Source organism: Alligator sinensis, unplaced genomic scaffold (assembly GCF_000455745.1).
Source record: "Alligator sinensis unplaced genomic scaffold, ASM45574v1 scaffold520_1, whole genome shotgun sequence".
Lineage (NCBI taxonomy): Eukaryota > Metazoa > Chordata > Crocodylia > Alligatoridae > Alligator > Alligator sinensis.
Window position 1 is genome coordinate 779,390 of NW_005842064.1, and position 24,707 is coordinate 804,096.

At 45.0% G+C, this 24,707-nt stretch overlaps 1 protein-coding gene and 1 long non-coding RNA gene across 3 annotated transcripts in view; one reads left to right on the forward strand and one right to left on the reverse strand.

Moving 5' to 3' along the window:
- Positions 1 to 3,067: 3,067 nt before the first annotated feature.
- Positions 3,068 to 24,707, reverse strand: part of HOXB3 (homeobox B3) — a 25,482-nt gene continuing 3,842 nt past the window's right edge. Inside the window, exons 2-3 of the mRNA XM_014519783.2 lie at positions 6,631 to 7,185; positions 3,068 to 5,506 (exon numbers count right to left, since the gene is read on the reverse strand). Of these exons, the coding sequence (XP_014375269.1) occupies positions 4,743 to 5,506; positions 6,631 to 7,066 (1,200 nt within the window). The 5' untranslated portion in view covers positions 7,067 to 7,185 and the 3' untranslated portion in view covers positions 3,068 to 4,742. The remainder of the gene's footprint in view (positions 5,507 to 6,630; positions 7,186 to 24,707) is intronic.
- On the forward strand, positions 15,085 to 24,020 carry LOC112550253. 2 transcript variants are annotated; one of them, XR_003093983.1, is made up of 3 exons: positions 15,085 to 15,891; positions 18,355 to 22,385; positions 22,929 to 24,020. It is a non-coding gene; the product is annotated as an uncharacterized LOC112550253 (long non-coding RNA). The 2 variants fall into 2 exon arrangements; XR_003093984.1 differs by having other exon boundaries at positions 15,085 to 15,626.

Sequence of the window (24,707 nt, forward strand, 5' to 3'; positions counted from 1 at the left end):
TTCCCTGCCTGAGCGTAGAGGGGCTGATTAGCACAATCGGGGAGACAAGAGCAATTAAGAGGCGGGCTCATTAATCTTTTGAAAGTTTTGACAAGGGGGCTAAATCAAGACTAGCAAAGAACTTCCCCAGTTAAGGCAGATGCAATCTCTCTTCTCAGTGTAAACCCAATAAATGAGACAATCTGGAGTACCGGACCTTGACAAAACCTGCAGTTGGGATTTAAAATATATCCAAGTCTTGGAAAGTTCAGGTCAGTACGAAAGCTTGATCCAGAGGTTTCTTTCTGGCGGCTGGAGAAGCAGCCCATTATAAATCCTTTGAAATCAGAAAGTAAAGCTGGAAACGGTCGAAAAGTCTCCCCGAGCTGGTTAAATTACTTTTAAAACATAGAGCGGAGCCCTCCCTTCCTAACCGGAGACTGAATGAAGGCTTGAAACTTTGCTTGAAGAGGAAAATTGTTTTAAGGTCATGGATATATTGGCAATCGGTTCCCCCCTTCCCTCCCCCCTCCAGTAATCAGCTCCACTTTAATAGTTTACAAAATAAATAAGTAAAATGAAAGGCTATTTACCAGTAAGATTTTTTTTTCTTTTAAAAAGTGAGCAGTTTCACACAGACCCCTGCCCCCCTCCCTAAAAGAGAGAGAGACGATCAATCTTTTGCTCGAAAGCCTTCTGACAGGTCAGTCTCACTAAGTTTACCAAGGAATTTTGGCTTTTATTGGGGTTACTAAGAAAATAATGATGCCAAAACTTTAACCTATGGACGAAGAAAAGAAGTGGGAAATATGAAAGGTTGAACGATGGAAAAAATAGACAAAAAATCTATAATCCCAAGCAATTCTAAAAAGTTGGAAGGTTTTCAGTCTGTTTGTTCTAGCTCCATTCCCCCCATCTTGTAGCAAAGGAAGGTTGGCAAACTGCATTCAAGCAGGCAGGAGAGCCTAGAAACTTTTGTCACTTAAAACATCCGTGTGGGTGGTATGTATTTCAAGGGAAGCACATAAATCTGGAGCCAAAGCGAGGTGCAGCTCAGCAAAAAAGGGGAGGAAAATAAAACCTCAGCAAAAAGACGTGGATGCAGCCCGGGTGGGGACACTCAGTTTTGGTAGACTATTTTTCCCAAAAAAACCTTTCTGGGATTTGACCTCTGCAGCAATCAAGAAAAGGTAATATATAAATAAACTAATACATAAAACCCTGGCAGATCAGAATCGGTATCAACATAAACATGTTAAAGAGATCCTTCTCTTTAAAGATCCCTGATCTGAATCTTCCTGATAGCCTTAACCAGAATATTATTCTCTACAGCCTGGGAGAAAGACTGCTGTAGCAGAGAATATATTGAAATAGCTTGGAAACTGCTTATAGCTTGTGTCAACTATTTCTGCTCACTAGCACTAAAGTTACAGACATGAAACCTGTTGGGGGAAGGAATATGCTTTCCCGTATTTCATATGGATTGACCAGATAGAAAGCTGCCTTCTTATTTGTGGGGCAAAAGCATCCTTTTTTTCCTAAAAATAGCTGAACAATACCTTGCAGGTTTAATGAACGTTAAAGACCAACTGCAAATTCTTTTTTTCCTCTTTGGGAAAAGCAAGCCTACTTACAAGCAAGTGGGAAATAACATCGAGAACACAGGAAGGCCCAGAAAAAGGACAGGAAAGAACAAAAGAGACAAAATATCAACCTGACTGGTGAAACGTGACATGGCCCTCTGGTTCTGATGTTGGCTTCACTTTCACTTATTTTTAAATGAATTCACAGAATTCAGGGATACAACAGCGAACACTATGGCGCCCAGGATCTCAGTCAGCGTAGCTACATCATCCAGAAAATTATATTCAGGAGAAGAGGGGGGAAAAGCCAACCCTTGACTATTCTTATTTGATCTGATCCCAATCAAAGCTTCCACGCTCTTATGCTTTTAAATTATAGTATCACCGAATGTTAAATTGCTTCTTGCATGGATGAGCATAACCCAGCTACAGGCCGGGGTAGGAAAACAAATTCCCTTTTTTATTGTTATTTATTATTGCACAAGGGCTATAATTACTAACTTGGCACTTCATTTATTAGAAGAAATCAAAGGTAAAAAGAGCTAAAAATAATTTCTCTTTTGAGGTCTTCAACCGTGTGCATGTGTATTTGTGGTGTATCTCGTGTATAGATATATAGATGCACAGGTGTATATTAGATGCATGCATGTATGTGCGTATATATGGAGACACAGTCCTAATGAACAGATTTAAATCGCTGTTTCCGATGACAATGAGGTTAATACTCAATGCCCTTTCATTCCCACCCCCAAGAAGTAGCCAAGATTTCAGCCTCCTGGACCTTATCCCTTATTTCTCTTCCTTTATTTGCTCCACCAATATAAACGTGCCAATCTACGTCTGACAGACAGTTTCTATCCAGTTCCAGCATCATAAAACTTTTATTGAGCCACATTACTTATAAAATAAGTTTTCTTATGGCTTTGGATCATACAAAGCAAATTATCCACAGTGTTATCTTATTTGTTTTTTGCTGCTACACTTCTTAAGTTGTCACTGCCAATTTACCCTATCACCGCACCTCTCCCCCCTCATCAAGGATTTTTTTTAATATAGTGATTTAATTTCACCTCAGTTTTAAAATTCCTGCATGAAAACTCTTTGCCTTTTTGTGATTAATCATTTTCCTTTGTTTTCATTTTAGGCCCAATGGCTGCTTAGTTTGGATGACACGTGATCCCTTCTCTTGGTAACCGCAGAAGAGATCTGTGAACTTTAGTCTGCGTGAGAGAATTTAAAGCAGGCTTCCAAAGGGAGGTGGGGGGGGGGTTGGAGACTAGCTATTAACTTTTTAATTAAATATCGTACACTAGGAAAGTGTCAACGGTTTATAACCTGCTTCTCCTGCGAAGTAAAACAAATAGGATTATAACCGGAGGGGTTGAGCACTGGAGAAGAGAATATAGATACATATGTATCTGTCTGGAACCTCTGGAAGACAGACTTGCGTTTTGACTACTTTATTTTATTTTTGCTTTTAAATCCGACTAATAGGACAAGATAAAATTGATAACAGAAAGTTTATTCAAGAATTGTTCAACAGACAACCCTTAAGCAAGGAAATAAAATAACTACTAGAAGAACAAAGCAAAATCTCCAAAGAGGAGAAGTGGGATGGGAGGGGTAATCATCTAGAGTTCTTCTAATTCAGGACTATACAATTACAGTCTGGTTCTGCTCTCATGCCTCCAGTAGAACTAATTACATTATTCATAAGTACGAGGGTAACATAAAACTACTGGTCTTTCTAAATTACAATAACTAAAATAAGCTTGTTGTACAATGACAAGGAAACACAATGTCCTTTATAACAAGTAAATACTAAAAAAGTACAATTTGATTCTTTTCTTCTCATATAAATACATAATGTTGGGGATAAATAATACAAAAAAAGAAAATATTTTAAACTGGCTATAACCAATAAATATATATGAATGTTCACCAGAACACACACCTATTGAAAGACGTCACGACTGAGTTGGACGCGACGGCCTTCAAAGTTGTTTTATACCCATTCAAATGTAAACTCTAAGTGCAACGAAGATGTCCAGACAAGAAAGCATTAGCAAATACTCGCGATCCATTCACTTCTGCTTCGTTTGGAGGACATACCGTTTGTTCAAATATACCCTGTTTTCACGTTAAGTCAAGAGAAGAGGAGGAACAACATGTAGGACTTCCAAGTCTTAAGATTGCTTTGTTGTTGGTTTGTTCGTGAACCCTTAAAAACAAAAACAAAGCCCCGGTGCCATCGAAGGGCGACTTCACTGCCTCAAGAGGCGAGGGGGCAAAAAATATATATATTCAGACCTGCCAACTTTCCCTGTAGAGAGACAAAATGGTGCAGCTTTGCATGAAGAATGGATGTCCCAGACCCTTCTCGACTCAGCCTCTTGGGCTGGGGGTGGGCGAGCAGGAAGAGAAGAGACAGTGGGTCCTCCAGGGTTGGCAGGTGTGGATATTTTTCAGCTCGTGGTGGTGGTGGTGGTGGGAGGGAGAAGGTTACTCAGCAAAAAAAAAAAAAAAAAACCCAAAAAGCGAAGGAAACCCCCAAAAGAAATATGCCCTTCATCTAAGGAGTTAAACTGGAAGGGAGAAAGCAAGACTTTTTGCGGGGAGGGGATCGAGAGGGGGGTAGTTTTCTGTGGCTCGGTTTAGATTTGAAACAAAAAGAGAAAAAGGATCTCTGTTGTCGCTGGGCCAGATGGACAGATCTGGTGAGTCGACAACTTGAACCCACTGGGTCTTGTCATTTTCAAGGTCCAAGGATTATTTGCAATTCTCCGCGCTTTCTGCTGTTGGTGGTGGTGTTTGCTGTTGTTTTTTGGGGTGCTTTGTATATATATATTTCTCTCTCTCTCCTCAAATGTCGAGGAAACTGCCCCGCGTGGGTTCAAAAGCATTTGTGTTGAAGCATCAGGAGATCTATGCATCTATCTCTATCTCTACAGCCGGGGAGAGCGCGGGCGGTAGCTTGCAAATAAATAGGGCTGAGTTATCACCCCCCCCACCCCCGCCCAAAGACGCGGCGCCTAAGAAAACCGGGAACAAAAGCCCCACCAAACCGATCGCTTTAAGGGCTCAACACAAATGTTTCTGAATCAGATCCCACAGCGGGTTCGCTCCCCCCTCCTCCCCCGGGTCAGAGCTCCACGAGTCTGCTCTGCCCTCCCACCCCCATCACAGGTGGGTGAGTTTCGGCGCCTCTTGTATTCTGCCCTGAGAAGAGGAGTGGTGCGTGGAAAGGTCTGTGTAGGTGGGGTGGGTCTCGCACGGTCCGTGGTGCTGGCTGGGGGGCATCTGCGGAGCTGCGTTGTAGTCCATGCTGGCAGACTGGTGGTGCGGCAGGTGATTGAGGCCGTACAGGGAGGGGCCGGAGGTGGGCATAGAATCCACATAGTTGCCCCCCACGTACACGGGGCTGCCCTGCATGCTGGGGGTCCCATAGCTGCCCCCGTTACCCTGTAACACGTGCGGGTCGTACTCGGGCGCCGTGTTGGCGTACTTCTGTTGCGAGGGGCACCCTTTGATGGGGTTTTGGTAGTTAGTCGACATGGCATAGGCATTCTGGTGGGGCTTATTGAAGGAAGGCGGAGATGGGGCGTCGTAGTTACTAGGCATGGTGTGTAAGGTATTCAGAAACCCGGCGGAGGACTGCATGGGCTGGGGGGGGCTGCCCGTGGGGGAGGGCCCCCCGGAGGAGGACCCCATGCCCTTGGACTTCTGATCCTTTTTGTATTTCATCCGCCGGTTCTGGAACCAGATCTTGATCTGCCTCTCGCTGAGGTTGAGCAAGTTGGCCATCTCCACCCTGCGGGGCCTGCACAGGTAGCGGTTGAAGTGGAATTCCTTCTCCAGCTCCACCAGCTGGGCGCTGGTGTAGGCCGTGCGGGCTCGCTTGGAAGCGGAAGATCCCGGAGGGCTTTTCTCGCCGCTGCAGCTTTCTGCCGGCCGAAATGAAATAAAAGATAATTACTTACATGCAGAAATTGAATGCATCGCTTCTTAATAAATCCTGGAGCAGGCGCGAGGACTTCGACCTCCCCCCCCCCTCCCTTGCACATTAGCCTGCACTCTATAATCATGTCATTTATTAAGAGTTCTGTTCTCCAAAGCTGCCCCTGGTTTATGAAAATTTGATCATGTCATGCAGAAAAGGATTCCAGGGCCAGTTACAGAGGATTCGATTATTTTCAACAGATAATTTTGGAGAAAATAATATTTGGCAGGGGGGGGGAGGAGGGGCAGGAGCGGAATAATAAATGAAGGCCAACCCCGGCGCCTCCAGGGTGGCGGTGTTGGTCGCAGGGGCAGGCTCGTTACACAGACACACAGGCCTGGGAGCCATGTAGGAGTGTGGTTTCACCCACACACGTAGCTACGCGCCTCTGTTTGCCCCTGAACTGCACGTACACCTCTGTAAGTGCTCTATAGGGCATCCATATAACACCCGTGTGGCATTAGCAATGCCTGTAATACACAGAGGCAGGTCTGTATGTAACTATGTCTGGGCAGCTGTGTGAGACTATTCTACATGGCAGACTGGTGGGGCAATTCCCTAGCTAGAAGTATGATCTACCTACCTAGCTACGTAATTGCATACGTTCAGATAGAGGTAGTTGGCATCATAGCTATCAATGTGTAGCAGATTAGGTAGGTAGGTAGGCAGGCAGATACATACATACATACATATTATGGAATTGCGTGGGTATGCCTAAATATGATGTAACAAGCACACGCGTTCATTCATGAGCCTCTGCAGGCCTTCAAGACTTCAGCCATCTTTATCCATGTCTAATCGTTGCATTTCACTCCAGTCCCAGGAACAGTTCAAGTGCACATCTCTACCTCTTCACCAGAGGCCAAATCCACATTCCCCAGCCCACGAGCCCAGTGGAAGCACTGGGAGGTTTGTCCAAGGAGAGGCGGAAGGGGCTGGCTCCTGACACCTCGGTGGAAATCTTTTCGGCTTTTATTTATCCCACCCTGGGACAAGAGCCTGTGGCCTGGTAGGTCCTCTACCTCACTGCCTAGGGCAATGGGTGGTGACACAAGCAGAACGTTATACCTGTGCTAGGGGAGCTGTTTTTCTGTTTGGAGTTTTGCCTCGATTCTTTCATCCAGGGGAAAATCTGTTTGGTGAGACTTGCATTTGCACTGAGACTTGATTTGCTGGGGGCAGTTTTACTGCTCCCGGACTGGTTATTGCTGTTGCTACTGTTGCTGTTGGTGACAGAGTTTGGGGGTGGTGAGACAGGTGGAGGCTGGTGATGTTCCTGGGGCAAACTTGGCCGCATGCAGCTTCCATTCAGGTCTTTACTTTTCGCATGAGGGGCAGCGTTGCCAAGAGACTGCAGGGAGCAAGCAGACCTCTGGTAGTCATTCTCCACGTGAGAAGAAGGCTGGAAAGGCTGTTGAGGACCATCATAACCAAACCCATTGGCCCCCTGGTAGGTGTAGCCCCCAAAGAGCGTTGAGCTGTCGTAGTATGTTGTTTTCTGCATCTCTGGGCTTCCCCAAAAATATTTTTACTGACTACCAGGGTCTTGACACCCCTATGGAAGAACATTGGCACCCCAAGGTCACGTGACAGTCCGTTTCCAGTTGTCTATTGGAAGCTGACCTGAAAGGTTAGAAGAAACACACAATAATAGTGGCCTGGCTATGAATCCATCTTAGGTAGTGAAAAGCACATGACATGAATAGGTTCCTACAGAACAGAGCTAACAGATGCTTGGGGGAGATTCCTCCTGGCTTTAGCCTACTCAGAAGGCTACTCAGATATTTCAGCACAAAAGTTGTGTTCGTGAGTTGTGGTTTTTTTTTTATTAATACATTTTTCTTCCAAACATTGCCCTGGGTAGGTATCAGCGTGCTCCATGCTCCACACGTGAATTCATAGGCATATATGCACACAGACATATGTTAACTCATTCACGTGAGGGCAAGAATACACCGGGAAGGACTGCAAACAGGCCGGGACCAGGGACTCCTGCCTCCCCATCCCCATCACGCTCCAACCAATAGTTCCCAAAAATAAAAAGAAAGGAGGACGTTATTCAGCTAGAATCTCCCATCTAGAGGCCCAGACACTGTAAAGTTCTTCTGGCTACCCGGGATGTTTCCTTTTAAATTGAGAACAGCAAATAGTCAATATGTTTTCTCCAGGTAACTGTCTCTTGACACAGTTGGCTCGCTTTACTGTTTACACAGGGGCTCATAATGTCTCTAGATTTCTGTGCAAACACTTTAAGCAGGTCCTGGGAGCGCACATTCAAACTGGTCTCCACCCCCCACCCCTCTTCCTTGGCCTGCTATTTACATGTTTGCAGCACAGGTTGCATTGAGAAAACTTGCCCCCTCCTGCCCCGCACCCCCACCCCCAATTGGAGTCTTGTCTCTGGGACTGCGATTGAAAAGATTTGATTCCAAAACCGGTTTCATTGATGTTGTTGTTGTTTTTCTTTTCAAGACAAATGTGTCACCAGGCCATTTGGTCTTGCCTTGTATCCCTTTGACTTTGCCTCATTTTTTCTCCTCTTCTGTTTTGGTTTTCTTTCCAATCCAAGCCCAGTACTTCTAAAAAAACCCCCGGAAAACCACCGTTCTTAATTTTTTCCATCTCTTCTCTATCCAAACATGAACTTTCTTCACACAAGAAGAAGAAGACCAAAATAATAAGCAAAAAGAACAGACACTGTCTCCTTTACCGGAAAATAAATTAATGTGTGAAGACAACCAAACAACACACATATTTTCAAAAGCCGGTAAATTCTCTGATGAGCCTGCTATGGGGCTTGGGGTTTTTGTTTTGTTTTGTCTTGTTTGGGGTTTTTTTTAAGTATCTTTGACTATTTGATTTTAACAGGAGTGGTCTTAGAGAGTTTGGGGACAAATACAATCTATTGCCATCTTTCCCTGCATTAAAGGTTGAAGAGAAGGCACTGACTGACAATAAATGATCCACCGATTTTGTCTTCCTGACTCATGTGTGTTTGTGACATAGCAGACTAACCCCCCATACACTTCCAGCCACAGCTAATGTACACACACACAGGTTTGATTTAGCTTCTACCCTTTATATATTCCCAAACGTCGGTATCTTCGGCAGAGATCTCCTATGATTCTTTTTTTGTTTTCCATCACGTAAAGGTTGCAATCATTTTCCCCGAGAATTATTGGTGGGAGACCTTGGTTTTTATTTTATCCGCGTGGAATATATTTTAATAAAAAGGATCATCCACGACCCGAGCCGAAGAGCCGTGAATTAATTAGCAAACAGCAGTGTCTGTATTATGAATAGGTTTGCTTAAATTGAGTAGGAGAGCAGAGAGGTAGGGACCTCTTTGAGGCCTTCTTATCTGGCATTGGTTTCCTTTAAAAAAAAAATCAGGACCCTGAGAGTCTTTATGAAAAGCAGCTAAAAATAACAGCGATGATTTTAAAACAAAGTTCATAAAATAAATTTACTGGCCCCTTTCGTCCCAAAGCGAAGCCTACTGCCTTGTGGCTTCCACCGAAGAGGTTCGCTTTTGTATCTCATCTCTCAACGCGTCACAAATGCCGGTCATTTATCTTCGCCGAAGACGGGCGGAATCCTAATTATTTACTCCAAGGAATTGTTTAAAAAAAACCTCAGCCAGAATAATAAATATTAGATTATATCGTGTTCCAATTAACCGGAGCAGGATCCGCGCCGGGAGCTTTCCCGAGGCTGGAAGTTTCACTTTTTGAAGGATAACAACATTAAAGGCAGAACTCTGCGCCTGGGAACTTTTACTGCTCGGATTCAGAGGCGATTGGAATAAATAAAAATAAAAAATATATATATATGAGGAAATCTCCAGAAGGGAGAGGAGGAGGGGACGGGATCCAGGGACAGGGTCCGTGGAAAAACCAGGGGGTTGCGAAAAAAAAAAGGAAAAAGAAAAGAAAAGAAATTTAAGGCAGATTTAAAGAGATCCCTCCATGTTGGAAATCCTAAATTCACAACCTGACTCTGTTTATGAAGAAGAGCAGCACTTCCCTCCCCTCCCCCGCCTAAGGTAGATCTCACAGCCAGAGCCAAAGGAGGAATAAGACCCGGTTTAAGTATTAAAAATGAAAGGGGGGGGGGAGGAAAGAAGAAGAAGAATAGCTCTCAACGCTTCCCTTCACAATAGGCTGGTGCTCAGAAACACCTCAAATCTCAGCCACTGCCTGGCGGTGAATATGCCAGGAAAATAGAGACACATTCCTAAAATCTCCCTCTCCCCCCCACCAATCTTCACCCCCAAGCAGAACCCCCCAGTTGAAAAGCAAGGGGCGAAAAGGCCCCTCCATGAGGGCTGCAAAAGAGTCGCTGCGTGGAAGGAAGCTTAAAGCTTGTGAACTCTTCTTGAACCGAGATTGGAGTCATATGGTCATAAATCATTGGGACATATACTCCGCCATTCACAAAGTGATAGCCTATTTGAGTCTCGCTTACCTTAGCCTCTGACGAGCAAAGCACAGGCAGACATAATATATTTTCACATCCAGCATCAACGCAATCAATAAGCACGGAATAACTCCCTTCCTTTAAAAAATGTTAAAGGAATAGATAGATAGATAGATGGAAAAAAGAGAAATCCAGTTACAAAAAAAGGAGGAAAAAAAATCCCAAACAGGGGGATTTATGCCAGTGGAGCTTTCCGTTACGGCTGCTCAAATTCTCTCTCCCTCTCTCCGTTTGGGAAGGAAGAAAAAAAAAAAAGCAAGATGCTTTTCAGCCTCCAAGATTGTAGGAAAAGCTCAGGGCTTTGAATGGACAAACCCTGAGATTCTAGTTGCCCTGTAGGCTGGTACGCCCTTCTCACTGATAACAATGGCCTCTGCCTTAGCACAGCAAAGGGGAAGAAGGGAAGGAGAGGGAGAGAAAAAAAAAAGAAAGAAAAGCTGAACACAAACCCCTTAACTAGGCAATGCTGGGCTGGGATGAAAATAATCACAACAAGCCTCGAGGAGACCCGGGTGGCGGTGGTGGAAATAAAGCTAGTGGTGATATTTAAAAAAAATAAATAAAGGTTTGCTTTGGAGTGCTGGGCAAAGCCAACGAGCCTTCCAAACAGCGTCACTAGTGAAAAATTATGCTAATTGCAGACGTGGTGGACAGAGGCCTAGGCAGAAAGATAGCAAAGCTTTCCTTTGATTCACGTGTTTAACAATTAGGTGTCAATTTATGCTAATAAACCGTTTCAACATAGTCATACTCTGCCCCCCCTTAACAGTTGGAATCATGGTCCTTTCAATAACTAATGCATCTTTTTTTCTTCCTCCTCCTCCCTCCAGCTGCATTTGTCTCCTGTCTCTAATGTGAAGCAAATCCCAAATATACTTTTTTGAGGGGGTGGGGGTGGGGGTCTGATAAGCCGGGCAGAGAGGGGTCGATTCCATATATATATTTTAAATAGGGAATGGAGAGCTGTAGGGGTGGGGTGGTGGGGGAAGGGGACAAGGTGATGGCAAAAATTTCTTGTGTTGATGCAACTCCAAGCCTGCAGCCTTGGGTTACTTTAATATGAAGTTTGTGTGTCAAAGTGCTATGGCTGGTTGCAACTCCCTCCCCACCCCCCATCTACTGTAGGGTGGTGGTGTTGGGGCTGTGTGTATGGCATTTGCACTTCTAAAGGGGGGGGGGAAGGAAGGGAGTGAAATCACTTAGGAAAGGCAAAGTCAAGGAGGTGTTGGACAATCAGGCTTTTTATTAATATTATTATTATTATGCAAGGCGCTGCTGCTGTCGCCCCACAAGATTTATGACTCCTCGAGCGCTCACACTGCTGCTGTAAACAGAAACTTTCCAAGATGCATTTTCCTGGAGGTTCAGAAGCAGAAGCCTCGAAAGGAGTGGGAGGAAGAAGCGGGCAAAGAATTTAGGTGTCTGCACATTTCTCTCTCTCTCTCTCTTTTTTTTGGAAGTACTACCATTGTTCCAGTTTGAAATGACCCCCCCACCTTTTTTTTTTTTTTTAATGCTGGCCAAGTGGGCGAAGTGCTGACTGAGGAACTTATATTTAGCAAGCAAAGGAAAGGCGCAAGCACAAAGACTGGTCGGACCTCGCTGGGAAGGTGTGTCCGGCGCTGGAGCTTTGCAGGACTTTGGGGGACTTTTGGAGGAGCAGGCCCTCCACAAAGGAGCATTTCAGTCAAGACTGGGTTTCGCCTCGGGGGCTACGGGCAACTCTCAAGGTGCTGGCAGTCGTCTGCCCAAAGGGATACAGTGTTTCCACCTATTGTTGGGACTTCCCGGGTGAGGTTTCCACGCCGGCACGGAGTGATCAGCTCGCTCTCCACTGTGATATGGTGTGTGTCCCCCTCCCAGCCGACTTCTTATACATCACTACAACATACATCTTCAGCTACAAGACACTTCCTATTTAGGAACACCAGCGCTGCAGAATGGCCGTGGAGAATACAAGACCTGGACTACTATTATTTTTTTTAAAGACCCCTATAAATAAAACTACTCATTAGAGTCCTCACAGACCTCCGTGGCTTATGATCGAGTATCTGGAATGTCAGCAGTGCCACGGATTCTGAAAATAACTCTTCTGCAGTACAAACTTTGGGTTATTGTAGGGCGGGGAACCCACCATAACAGAGAAGATGAATACATTTCTCTAAATTGAATTTCCTGTAAGGGGTTATTTGGGTCCATATTGCGTTTCCGACCAGGCTTTGGAAGACAGGTTGCTTTGCTTTTAAAAGTAGCTCTGTTAGATTCACCGCAAGGTCTGCATCACATTTTGCAGTCCTGATTATTCTCGATTTCCCTTTCAAGGGAAGGCAGGAAATATTTTCCACTTAAGGTGCCCACCCAAACTTCTAAGGAGAAACTGCAAAGTTTTATGAAAGGCCAGCAACAAAAGCGATAACACCTAGCTGAAAAGTAAGGGCCATATTCTTCTTTCTAAGATTGATGGAAACGTACGATGGAGTGTCTTGAAGAGTTGGCAGGTTCTTAGTTTAAATATCTATATATTTTAATGACCAAGTAGGATATTTAATGCAACTCACCAATTCTCAGTTGTCTGGTCCAGCAGATGTGAGGCAGAGGAGGAGTCTGAGAAAGAAAGGGAACTGCAAAAAAATAAAATAAAATAAAATGGAGAAACTTTGGTCTCAGCAGAGTGGACAATCAAACTGCCTAGGCAGAGAACTCCTTGCCTGGACATGGAACAAAATCCCTTTTTATGTACCCAAACTAAGTCATTCACTGTAGCTGAGATGAGATCTCACCCAGGTAGCCCAGGCAAGCTTTTAGCAGAGATATTCATACTTTCAGAAAGTTGTAATATATATAAATATATATATATATACATATATATAGATAGCTCTCTCTCTATAGATATAGATATAGATATCTATCTATCTATCTGTTCCATATGATACAGCTATGACATGTGTGTGTACATATATCTGCACACGCACACATATATACACACAGACACACACACACGCATGTATGTATGTATGCAGGATCAGAGCTACCATTAAAGAGGGGAGCTGAGGTTATGTTAGCAAGTTTTGTCGTTTCAATTTAATACACGTGTATACACATTTCGTTGCAGCTTCTTCAGGGGAAGCCGATGTTGGAGGAAATCATTGATCAATGGTGTTTTTTCAAGGCGGGAGCTGGAATCGTTATGAATAGAAATTGTCTGCTTTGAAATGTAAACTGTTTTGGGGTTGGTGAATTCTGGTATGAATTTTAAAAAAATGATCACGAGCCGTTTTGCGACCCAGTTATTACCTCTTTTGTTAGCTTGGTTATACTCAGTTGGCCATTCCTGTGTTACATGCATTTTAAAAAGGAAGGGTATCCAGTTAATTAGTTCTAGATAGGGCAAGAATAAAGCAGTAGGGAAATTGCCAGGCGATTTTTAATGGAAAGCAACGAAATCTCAAGTATTCACAGCACAGCTTTCCCCCTTTATCCAATATGCCACCAATATGGAATGATCCTCACTTAAAAAAAAAAAAGTCTTATACGATAGGTAGGCAACAGTCACACACAAAGGTTATTGTATCAAAAGAATTAAAGGATACCAGCACAAACATTTTGAAAGCTACATAGAGATTTATCCAGGAAACTTTGGCACGATTTGGTTCAGAAAGAAAGAAAGAGGGGGGAAATCTCATTTAAAAATATTTTCGTTTTGGGAAACATTCCGTCGCTTTAATAATCTTGTTTCCGTTCTGGATGTTGATGTTATTAATCTCGAATAAAAATGTTCCCCTCACACCCCTACTCTGCTTGTGACAACAATCCCTGAACATAAATCACATACTGAGTCTTCCCTGACCCCTCTCTCTCGTCTGAGGCCCATAGCTATAATTTTTTTATTATTATCATTATTATTATACGCGCACACACTTAATACACAACATTGGCAATATTCCACTTACATCACAGCCTTACCCGAGTAGCTTGGGTATTTAATTCCCCTCTGTAGATTATAAATAAGGATTTTTTTTTAAAGCCAACCCTTTATGTGGTATGAACCCAGCAAACGAAATATGTCTCTATAAAAGTTCCACCCCCATTTGGTCTTGGGGGAAAAAAAGAGGGGGCTGAACAAAAGGAGGTGGAGATAGGCGGAAAGTAGCAGTTCTTGGGAGTGAATTACACGAGGCAGAGAGAGATGGAAGCAAAACGGAAATAAAATATAGCGAGGTTCCGAGGAGATTTTCCAGGGAAACCAGTAGAAAGGGGAGCCCCCCAACGCACCCTGGATTTGGGGGTGATTATGATTCAAATGAAGGAGCAGGACCCCTCCTCTCCTCCTTCCTCCCAAAGCGACCCCCCCCCGCAACTTCTAACAATAGGCTCATGCATTATGTATCATTATTAAAAGCGATTAGCGGTGACTTATGGGTATTCTCAAATTAGTCACCATATTAGGGGTTCATGGACACATTTCCCGTTTAAATATAGATAAAAGCCTGCCAGAGGCTGGTCGCTATTCCCTCTCGGCCGCCTTTTGGAACAGATCGGGTGTCCACATGCTTGCTGGGGTGCCCAACCAGCCCCCCTAAGCAGGAGGAGAAGGGTAGTCAGACCATTTTGAGGAGCGGGGTGTGTATGGGGGTGGGAATGGGGGGGGTGCTAATGGAGCTCGGGAAAAGGTTTCCCTGCTTCTCTCCTCCCTACCCCACTATATATATACACTCATTAAAAAAAAGCTCCAAACAGAAGCCCAACCTGGCTAAGAAATCAAACTGGAACCGAGTGCGCGGTGTCTTCCTTTGACAGATTAGACCTCTTTCTCCCGGTGACCTTTGCTTAGAAGAGTAATAACTCACCAGATTAATGATCAATCAGCGGAAGTACTTTTGAATTGCCTCCAAAATATAAAACAACAACAACACCCAGCCTCCTACTATTCCTGGCGCTTTTTCAGCCCCTACCCCCCACCAAACAATACACACAACACACGCATATCCTTTTCCATCAGAGCTCTGGTCGCCAAAAGTCAGTCTTCACTACTTGATTTTTAGAGGGGGAAGCGGTACTAGAAAGCTGCAGATAGTCATTTTAGAAGCGGATGGTCACAAGGGCTGGGAGAGGGCAAGAGATCCCCTCTCTGCCTCCATGCCCCCTCCATGCCAAAAGAATGGCGTGAATGATGCTCTCACGTGACTGGAGGACGTCAACCTTTTTTTTTTGTGCCCATTTTATCCAGAATTGTTAAATGAACTTCTCCCCCCACACCATGCCCTCCCCTCCTCCCCAGCACTGAATGCCCTCAACTTTGCGAGTGACCAAGAGTCTGTCGCTTTCCCCCATCTCCTGAGCTATTTCCCTCGAGCTTTTCTTGCTCTTTTTGGTCTTGTGCGCGTGTGCGCGCGCGTGCATGTATGTGCGTGTGCATGTGTGTGTTGTGCGTGTGCATGCATGTGTGTATATGTGCGTGTTGTGTGTGTGTCTGAAATCCTCAGAGCAGAAGAGGTAAAGAAACTGGACACGCGATCGCCACTGCCCTAGCCTCGCAGAGACCCAGCTCCGAGCCCAGACGGTGGAAGAGGAGGAGAAAAGAGCTGGTGAGGATGGGAAGACTTCTCTGCTGGCTCCCTGCTCGGAGCCGCCGCAGCCTCTGGGAGCCGCTCCTCTGAACCAGCCCCTGATAACCTGCTGCCCAGCTCCAGCCGGCCGAGGGGGCGGAGGGCCGTTCACACCCACGCGCCGGCCTGTAACCGAGTGGATTTACAAGCTGAGCCCTATGGCAGCCGCCTGGGCCCCTGCAAGGAGGGCGCGTGTTGCTTTGGACGGGGCTCTGCCTTCTGCTCTTGCTCATGGGCTAACCAGGTTCCGAAATAATCTGCGAGGGGAGCGGGGGAGGGAGAGGGGCTGATACTTCTCTCCCCCTCCTGGATACCATCAAGGTCCCCTTGGGGTCGAGAAGGAAGAAACTAGCTTGGAAAAAGCAGACGGGGCGGGGGCAAGGGCTGGGGGCTCCGTGTTACCTGCACTAAACTGGGTGTAGGGTGAGGGTGGGCGGAGAGGTGAGCTGGGCTCCCCAGGGCTGGGTGATCTCAGCTGTGGACTTCATAGGCTGTCGAGAGGCACCGGGACTATCTTTGCGTTTGGTCCTTCTCCCTGCGCAACATCCAGTCCCGTGTCCCACTCTGCACGGACCGCTGCCCTGGCTAAACCGGGGCCCTACTGTAAAGGTATTTGATCTCCCACGCTCATCAGCATATCAAACGGCTGAGATCCATAACCCGCTCTTAGTTAATTTTTAATGAGAGGAGAAAGAGCTCGGAGTGGCAATGTTTAACCGAGCCTCAATGCTCTCATTGTAGCGGATAAGGTAGATGGAAGTGGGAGCTGTAGATCATATGTCTATTTTTAGACCTGCTTTAAGTAAGGCTCGCACGGGGGTGAAATGAGAACCAGGATTTCTAAATCTGTCCCTCTCACCGCTGCAACGTTGGGCTGCAGCACGTAGCTACACACAAGGCACGCACACACACACCGAGCCGCACACACGCACAGAGGGGCACACACACACACCGGAGCACACCCACACACACATGATGTCCAGGGAAAACCCTACTTCAGGAGACATCTCTAAAGAAACTCACTTTTCTTCTGGTGGCTCATCAAAAACGCTAAGGGTGGCTTTTCAGAGATTAAAAATTACCCAGACTACCCTAGTTCTAGAAGTGATCCCTTTAGAAAGCACCCAGAAACAAAGTCCTAAAAGACTGTAATGAGTCTGCCTTAGGAGGTGTGAAGGAATTACATCTAGAAAGACTTTAGGACTTGAAGGAACGCAGGAAAGAAGAAAGGAAGGAGCACTAACAACATATATAAATATATATTGGTAAATTTAAAAAAAAACACGCCTCCATTAATATCAATTTACTTCAATGAAAACTTTGGTTCTTCATGAAGTTGATGATTTATGATAAAATCAATTAAATTACGGTCACTCAGGGCCTTGCGGTTTCCTCTCAGATTTCATTCGCCGACAGATCAAGCGCTGGGTAAAAAAATTCAAGTTTAGCTGGAGGCGAGTAAAGATAATTCTGAAGCCGAGGAAATTTAATGCAAAGCAATTTTCAGCAAAAAAACAGAAGCTGGTGGAGCACAGCTCTCGTCCGCTGCCAATATCTACGAGTATGCCTCGGGAAATATTAGACACTGACTCCAAAGTTTTCCCTTATATATCTCTCTATATTTTTTATACAGTGTAGGGGGCAAATTGTCCCAGGAGCTAAGTTATTATCCAACTAAACAAGGATTCAAACAAAAAGCGGCCACACTGAACAGGGTGCACATCTATTCTTTTAAATCACGTTCAGGTGTAATTATAACAGGCTTTCTCGCCTCCCGTATCAACTTTATGCTCTTAAACTCTGCTGAATAAAAGAGGCACTAAAGCTTTTTACTCCCTAGCCCCCAAATGCAGGTCCCCTATCCACTGGGAACCCCAACAAGGGTAATCACGCCCCCCCCACACACACACACCCTTTAAAGTAAAGGTCATTTCAGAAATTACATTTAAACAAATACATAAGCCTGGCTGCACCCTCCTTAAGAACCCCAGAGTCATCTGAGCCCGTGGTCCCCGTCTGAAAAGATGCTAAGAAGCGGAATTCTGAATAAACCCTGAACATTAGGCAAAATGTTAAAGAATCTCATTCTTACCCATCCCAGAACAATAAATTAGCCAGCGAAAGCACCGAGTAAATAACCAGATGTGTGTGAGTCACATCTGGCCAATACAAGCCGTGCTGGGGAGGGAGGGAGGGGACAGACATACAGGGCTTGGGAATTTTTTAGGAGCGGGGGCTCCTCGGAAAAGGTTTGTAATTAGGATCTGCTTCAAGTAAACACAGCTTCTCGGGGCCATAAATCACAATCACATACATTCTCCAGTTTAGCACCCTGCTTTTCCAAGGCAGCCTTTGGAGTTTCTGCTTCAAGCAGGCGAGAGGTGCTAAACCTTTAACAAATGTGGCTCAGGGAAAAGTCGCTGAACTCCACACGGACTTGAAAGGGAACTCCCGGATCCCGTCTGGGTAGGAACAGGGCGAGATAATTTTTGCTCATCTTCCACTTCCCTGGCTAAATTTTCGGAGACATCAGTCTTAATTTGTTACTAGGGAAAGTCAGCTCCAGTTCCTGCTGACCAATGGAGAAGTCCCGAGCCTGTCAAAAGCGATGGGGGCAATTAATCTGGGTGAATAATTTATCAGGAATAATTTGGATTTTTTTTTTTTTTTTTTTTTTTTTTTTTTTTTTACCTCTTACCTGTTTTAGTTCCCAAGGACTTCAGGAAGAAAGAAGCGGAGGCGGATCGGACGCTGCAAGAGCTGAACCGAAGCGAGGAAATTAAGGAGAAGAAAAGAAACTACTTTATTGTACCTCGGTGGATCTTGATGACAGCTTTGTCGGACGGACTTTTTCCCCCCCCAAAGATGCTTTGATTTTTGGACTCACTGGATTCCAACGGAACTGTCTTGACGTGAAGAAAAATAGAGACCCTTCTTCCTAAACAGCTTTAAGTGTTGCAAGAATACAGCCCCCTTTCCAGAAAGCGCAGAGATACTGGGAAACGGGGTGGGGGGGGGGAAAGAATACGTACTTGATTTCCCCTTTGAAAAAAAAATACACCCCCCACCCCGGTCCCACATCCCTGGTATCTATATGGAAAGCTGTTTCTCTTTATAAAGACTTAAAATGTTGCAAGACGGGTCTAATACTGAGTGACAAGCGGTGGTGGAGAGAGAGAGGAACCAAATGGATTCTGGTTTTTAAAGGCCACTAGGAACTGGCCAGTCTTCAATGTCAGGATTCAAAATTGATTCCATATGTCTCGTCCAAAAAAAAATCAAAGTTAAGCAAAACCTAGCGGATTCCTTTCTTTCTGCCTTTTTTTCTTTTCTTTTCTTTTTTTTTTCTTTTGGGTGCTTAGATGTGATCCTATCAAATATATGTATATTGCAATTAACATGGCTGACTTTTGTGTCTAATCACAGAGGTAAGAGGTGGAAAAGTTGCAGCAGCCCCAGACACAAGGCTGCATTTAGCATGCAGTGAATGGAGTTTCCCTGAAGTTGCAAACAGGGCTTATGTATGGTGATGAGGAAAGGGGTGAAGTTTGCCAGAACGTGGGTCGGCAGAAAAAATAGGGGAAACTCTCCTGAATGCGGGGTGAATGGGAGAATTGTTTTGGGGGAGATTGCCATTGACTGCCATAGGTGGTGCGGCTGCTGTTGGGTAGCACTGAATGTGGACGTGTTGCGGGGATGAAGGAGGGCAAAGGAGCCGGGTTGATTTTCACCAGAGAACAGACCTCCGGCTATTTCACCTTCCACCACCTCCCTCGGGGCTTAAAGGGGGACGCTGGACACCCCCAAAGATGCCATGGTGGAAATGTGGAGAAACCTGCCCCTAAGCACTTAATGTTCTCTCTGACCTCGCAGCGCCTTTGCTCATAGCACTCAGGCAGATTTTTGTTTGAATTTAACTTAAAAAAAGAAAGATTAAATATTATGGAGTGAGAATCCTCCCCCCACCCCTTCCCCTTTACAGCTATCTTGGGGGGGTGGGAGAAGAACAACCCAACCTGAACATCGCTTCTGATTTATGGCTTTGCTTTTCTGAAATAGCTTCTGATTTGGTCAGTGGCAATCGAGTGTTGAAATGTGGTTTTACACCCGTCTCCCCTCCCCCCAGCAAATAAACTTCAAAGGAGACGTCATTCTTTCCAACTTTGGCCTATTTCACAGAAAAGCAACAAGCACTCCTTTCCTTTTGTCCTGGCTGGAAAAAAAAGGTGGGGGGAAGCTCCTTTCTTTCTGCAGCAGTAGTTCTGCCTCAGCTCCCGCTACAGTTCTTTGCAGTCCTGGAGGCCTCTATAGCAGTGATTTGTTTGGGGCGTGAATTTATTCTGCCTGTGTTTTCGCCTGCTGAGATTTGTTAAAATAACGGAATCAATGTAATGCCGTTTTTCTGTGCAAACGTGAATTCCTTTCCCAAACTACGGCCATGTATTTCTAATGAAGTTATAATTTCGGTCCCTTTAAAATATATATACATAGGTGTGTGCGTGCGTGTGTGTATAAATACATATGTATGCATACATGTATACGCGTGTGTATTATTCGTCGGAATAAAGGCAGTATCTCTTCCTGGTACCTGTTTTAATCAGCTAAGGGTCGGCAGGGGTGAGCACTGCCTGGGCATTTCTCCTAGCTGAGCGGTCACCAGAATTACTTGCTCTCCTACTGAGCCCGCGTGTTCAGATCTACAGGTTTGTGCATTGTCTTCCAGCATCGCCTGGCGCTGCTGCTGGTCTCCTCGCCTTGCAACTCCAAAGGGTCTCCCCTACTATATTTCTTTGATCTTAAATAACTCTCTCTCACAGCCTGCAATAAATTATGAACTAAGGTGATGTTGACTTATATTTACTACCTTAATAGCTTCCTCTTTGGGAAAGATATGGCATATGCGTTTGCGCGAGAGGGGGAGAGGGAGAAAGGAAGGGGCATTCTTTGCAAACTGTGTGGGATAAACACTGATTCTTAAGGCTGATAGATCAAAAACTTCTGGAAATGTGAGAGACAAGAAGGAAAGGCTTATTGCAAAGGAATTAATAAAACAATAGTGGCCAGAGCTAGGTTTTCTTAAGCAAAGAGATCAATATCTCATCAAATATTTTGAATATTATTCAGATCATTTATGACCATAACACAAGGCACAATCTTCCAGCCCTCTAGTACCTGACTTGTTCCCTTTTGAGCCAATTGATAAAGAGATACATCCAGGGAAAACCTAATAATAATAATAACGATTTGCACATTATTTTTAGTTGGTGCGAAAGAACTCAGGCTGCAAAGTTATTATATTACCTGATCGATAAATAACCAGTTCATGAAGGCAAATGGGGAAATACGTGGTCGTTGGTAGGGCTGGAGTGCTGTTGTAGCCATAATGGGCCAGGGAGCAGGGATCTTGGGAAGTTACCACGAGCAAGGCTGGGGAGATGGGTGCTATTGTCTGCAGGGGAAAGGATGTCCCAGCCCCTCGCGGTCTCAACTAAAGGAAACAATGAGAAAGCCGCGGGCTGCCCAAATCTGAGCGAAACAACCCCTTTTCCTTGTGTTACGTCATCCGAGGTTAAATATTCGCTAACATCGCAGAGAACAGGGGGCAACCCCCCCCCACCCCAAAACCCAGACCCTATTGCCGGAGGTTACAGGTAGGGGATGTATCGAAGTGTTTCAATAGCTGCAACTTCCAGTGGAAGCCGAGAAGCAGGGGCTGGGGAGGGGGGGATTTCTCAGCATCAAGCCTTGGACTTGATGCTGAGAAGTCATCGAGATCTAAACCAATCTCCCACCCTGGCTCCTTCCTCACCAGTTTAGATCCCGCTGCTGGGCTTGATCCCCAAGCCAATCTCTGCATCCCATCCGTCACAACCTGGTGTCTCTTTCTCTAGAGGAACCAAGTGGAGAGACAAAACGAAGTGTCACCTGAAAAGGGGGCTCCCAACCATCCTCGCCCCACATGAAACCCAAAGGCTTCAGGGAAGGTGTGCATGTGTGTGTGCCTATATACATAAAGTATTGGGACGTCTCTAATGGCTTTGGAGGGGGAAGTGAGGAGAAAAGGCGACTCATCGTCAGCCAAGAGGCAAAAAAAAAAAAATGTTTGCCACATGGAGCTATTCAGCGGGCTCTCGTTACCGCTGACATCTGACTTCTTTAAGGCAGGCATTCACACAAAGGCGTCGGGAACCGCGTCCAAAGACGCTGGCTATTGAGTTAGACCCACTCGTTCCCCTCCTCCCTGAAAAAATAAGTGGGCAACATCACTGTGAAGCCAAGGATCTGAAGGCATAAGAGCTTGACAGAGAAGGATGCTGCATTTCTGGCTTCTTTGCCGTCCCTGGATCTCCCTTAATATTTAATGAAAGTCACCGAGCTGAGCACGTTTTGCTACATAAAGGTTTACACTAGCCGACAGCGTTAAATAGCTGCGTCCCCGGCTGGGGTGAGCCGGGAGGGCGAGAAGGGAGAGGAAGTGAAGAAGTGCGGAGGATTCACACGGGAGAATCCGGCGCGACCATTTAATCTCCGCGCCTGTTGTCAGTTTTATTGACTCCTCGCGTGTTTTGGCTTGTAAAAATGTTTAAAAGTGACATCTCCCACTTCCTCCCTTCCTTTCAGCGCCCCACCGACTTGGGCAAGTTTTATGAAGGAAATTCAGGAGGAGCTGAGTCCTGCTCTTTCAGGAGCTGCCAAGGGGGCATTTTCTCCCCCTGTGCCCGCATGCGTTTGGAACAGGTACATGTCTACCCTTGGCCATCAAGGCTGCTCTTGAAGAGATGACTCTAAGCCTCCAGCGTTGAAGTTTTCCTGCCTTCCCTTCATGGGCTGGAAGGGCTTTCCCGACTAGCTTTCCCCTCTACTTTCCACAGTCGAGCTTCTGCAAGAGCCCACAGCTCTCAAGGCTCTCTTAGTTTCTTGAGACCAGAGGGCCAAGTTCTGCTCTCAGTTACATCAGCTGTACATCAGTGTAACTCCACTGATTTTCAGGAGCCTCCTGATTTGCTTCCATGTAAATGCTAGCAGGCCCTTACACCATGCTTTGTTACCTAAACTTCTCAAACTTTAATCAGAGAAACATCTATCTATCTATCTATCTATCTATCTATCTATCTATCTATCTATCTATCTACTTACTTACCTACCTCCCTACCTACCTACCTATCTACCTACCTACCAGCCATAGCAAAGGCAGGTCATTTTAACTTAAAGTTTTCCCCTTTATACAAAAATCCTAACAAAATAAGATTCGGACTAATTAATTTCTTTTTTTATGATCAGGCTTTGATGGGGACACAGGCTCGAAACGATCAGACTGCTGAAGAATGCCCAGACCATTGTTCCAGGACCTGAATCTACCTACTGGACTTTGGGAACACAGGCAGCCTCACCTATTGTTCAGCCCTCCATTGGCAAAGTAACTTCATCCTCTTCTGTGATCAAGTATTGTCCCTACTTAAGAGGCAAACAGTAAATTTTTGCACTCTCACAACAATTTAATTTTGAATCTGAAATGTGGTTAGTTATTTGATTTTCTGTTCAGTCGGTTTACAACGGGGCTCAACCAAGCACTGTCTTTTAAAAGAAAAGCCATCAACCTGTGCTGTTATTCCAATGAGGCATTCTCGTTCTTGTGAGCAGGGGTAGGGAGAATCGGTGAAAAATGAGTTATGGCTGGTTAAGGGATGCTGAGATACAAAACTCCTAGCTGTAATTTTTATATTAAGGTCGTGGTCTTTTACTAGGTTTATATGCCAATGAGGCGTTCCCGGTTTACCAAATTTATACAAATCTCTCCTTAATTGGTAATCACAGATGCTGTAATTTAAGACCCCCAGCTATAGAGCCTTCATATTAGCTGCTGATCTATTACTGTAAATCGTCTGAAATAATCAACTCCAGGGAGTGGAGTAGAGAGAACGATCCCCGCTCTAAAATATCATCGCTTCCACATCATTTTCACTTGAGAAATGATTTATCTTGGACACCGCCATAAACAACACAACTCTCTCACAAACACACACACAATGGCAGCCGCAGTGCTGCTGACATGCTTATTGTAATAAATCAAGAAAGGGGGAAAAAAGAGGTTGTGAGGAGAGCGAGAGAGCGAGAGGAATATTCCTAAAAATATCAATGAAATGCCTCGATGGGTATAAACACACATACCACCATGTGAAGAGAAATGGGAGGAAATGAAGACGGCTATTTGTCACATTTTACGACAATAACATTAATAACAAACAATAAATTTACATGGACATATAGACACGCTAGGAATTGGGAAGCCCCCGCTACTTACAATAATCCAGCCCTCGGCGTGGCTTCTTGCTTCCTGAGAATTGTTTTATTGCAGACTTCTCTCTCTCTCTCTCCCTCTCTCTCTCCCTCCCTCCCTCCCTCTTTCTCTCTCTCTTTCTCTCTCTCTTTTTTTCCTCGGCTATAGGCTTGTTTTTTAAAGGACAGTTGAATTTCACGTCAGACACAAGGAGACCATGTCTGCGATTTTCCTGACGAATACATATCTATTCTGCAACCGCTGCATTAATTATTTAATGAATCACGTGATCTGGAAGGGGGGAAGGGGGTCTCTCAGTTTCATACTCAAAGGACCACTGTGACCTTCCACTGGAACAGTATTTTTTTCCCCCCTCAAAAAAATAAGTTCAGAATCGAATGTAACATTCTAGATCCGCACAGACACAATCGCCCCAGAGTTATATCTAATAACTCCAGAGTCCTACTCACCCTGGCATGTGAACACGCGGTGTATGGATGCAGCGAGCTCCATACTTCTCTCTATTAAAGAACTCTCTGGGAGGGTTATAGCCCCATGCCACCCGCTCCCCCAGAAGTTGCAAATATTTAAAAGCTTTCCTAAAACCTTCCTGTTGGATATTGCTTCTCTGCCCAGCTGGCCACACAACGTTTTTCACCCTGATGTTTTATTGCTGCCCGGCCCTGAATAGAACAAATGTTCCAAAGGCGAAACTAGCTGAGAATATTTATATTCGTGGCTCCATATTTTCAAGGGGATTTCGTTTTGCCATTCAGCGAAAG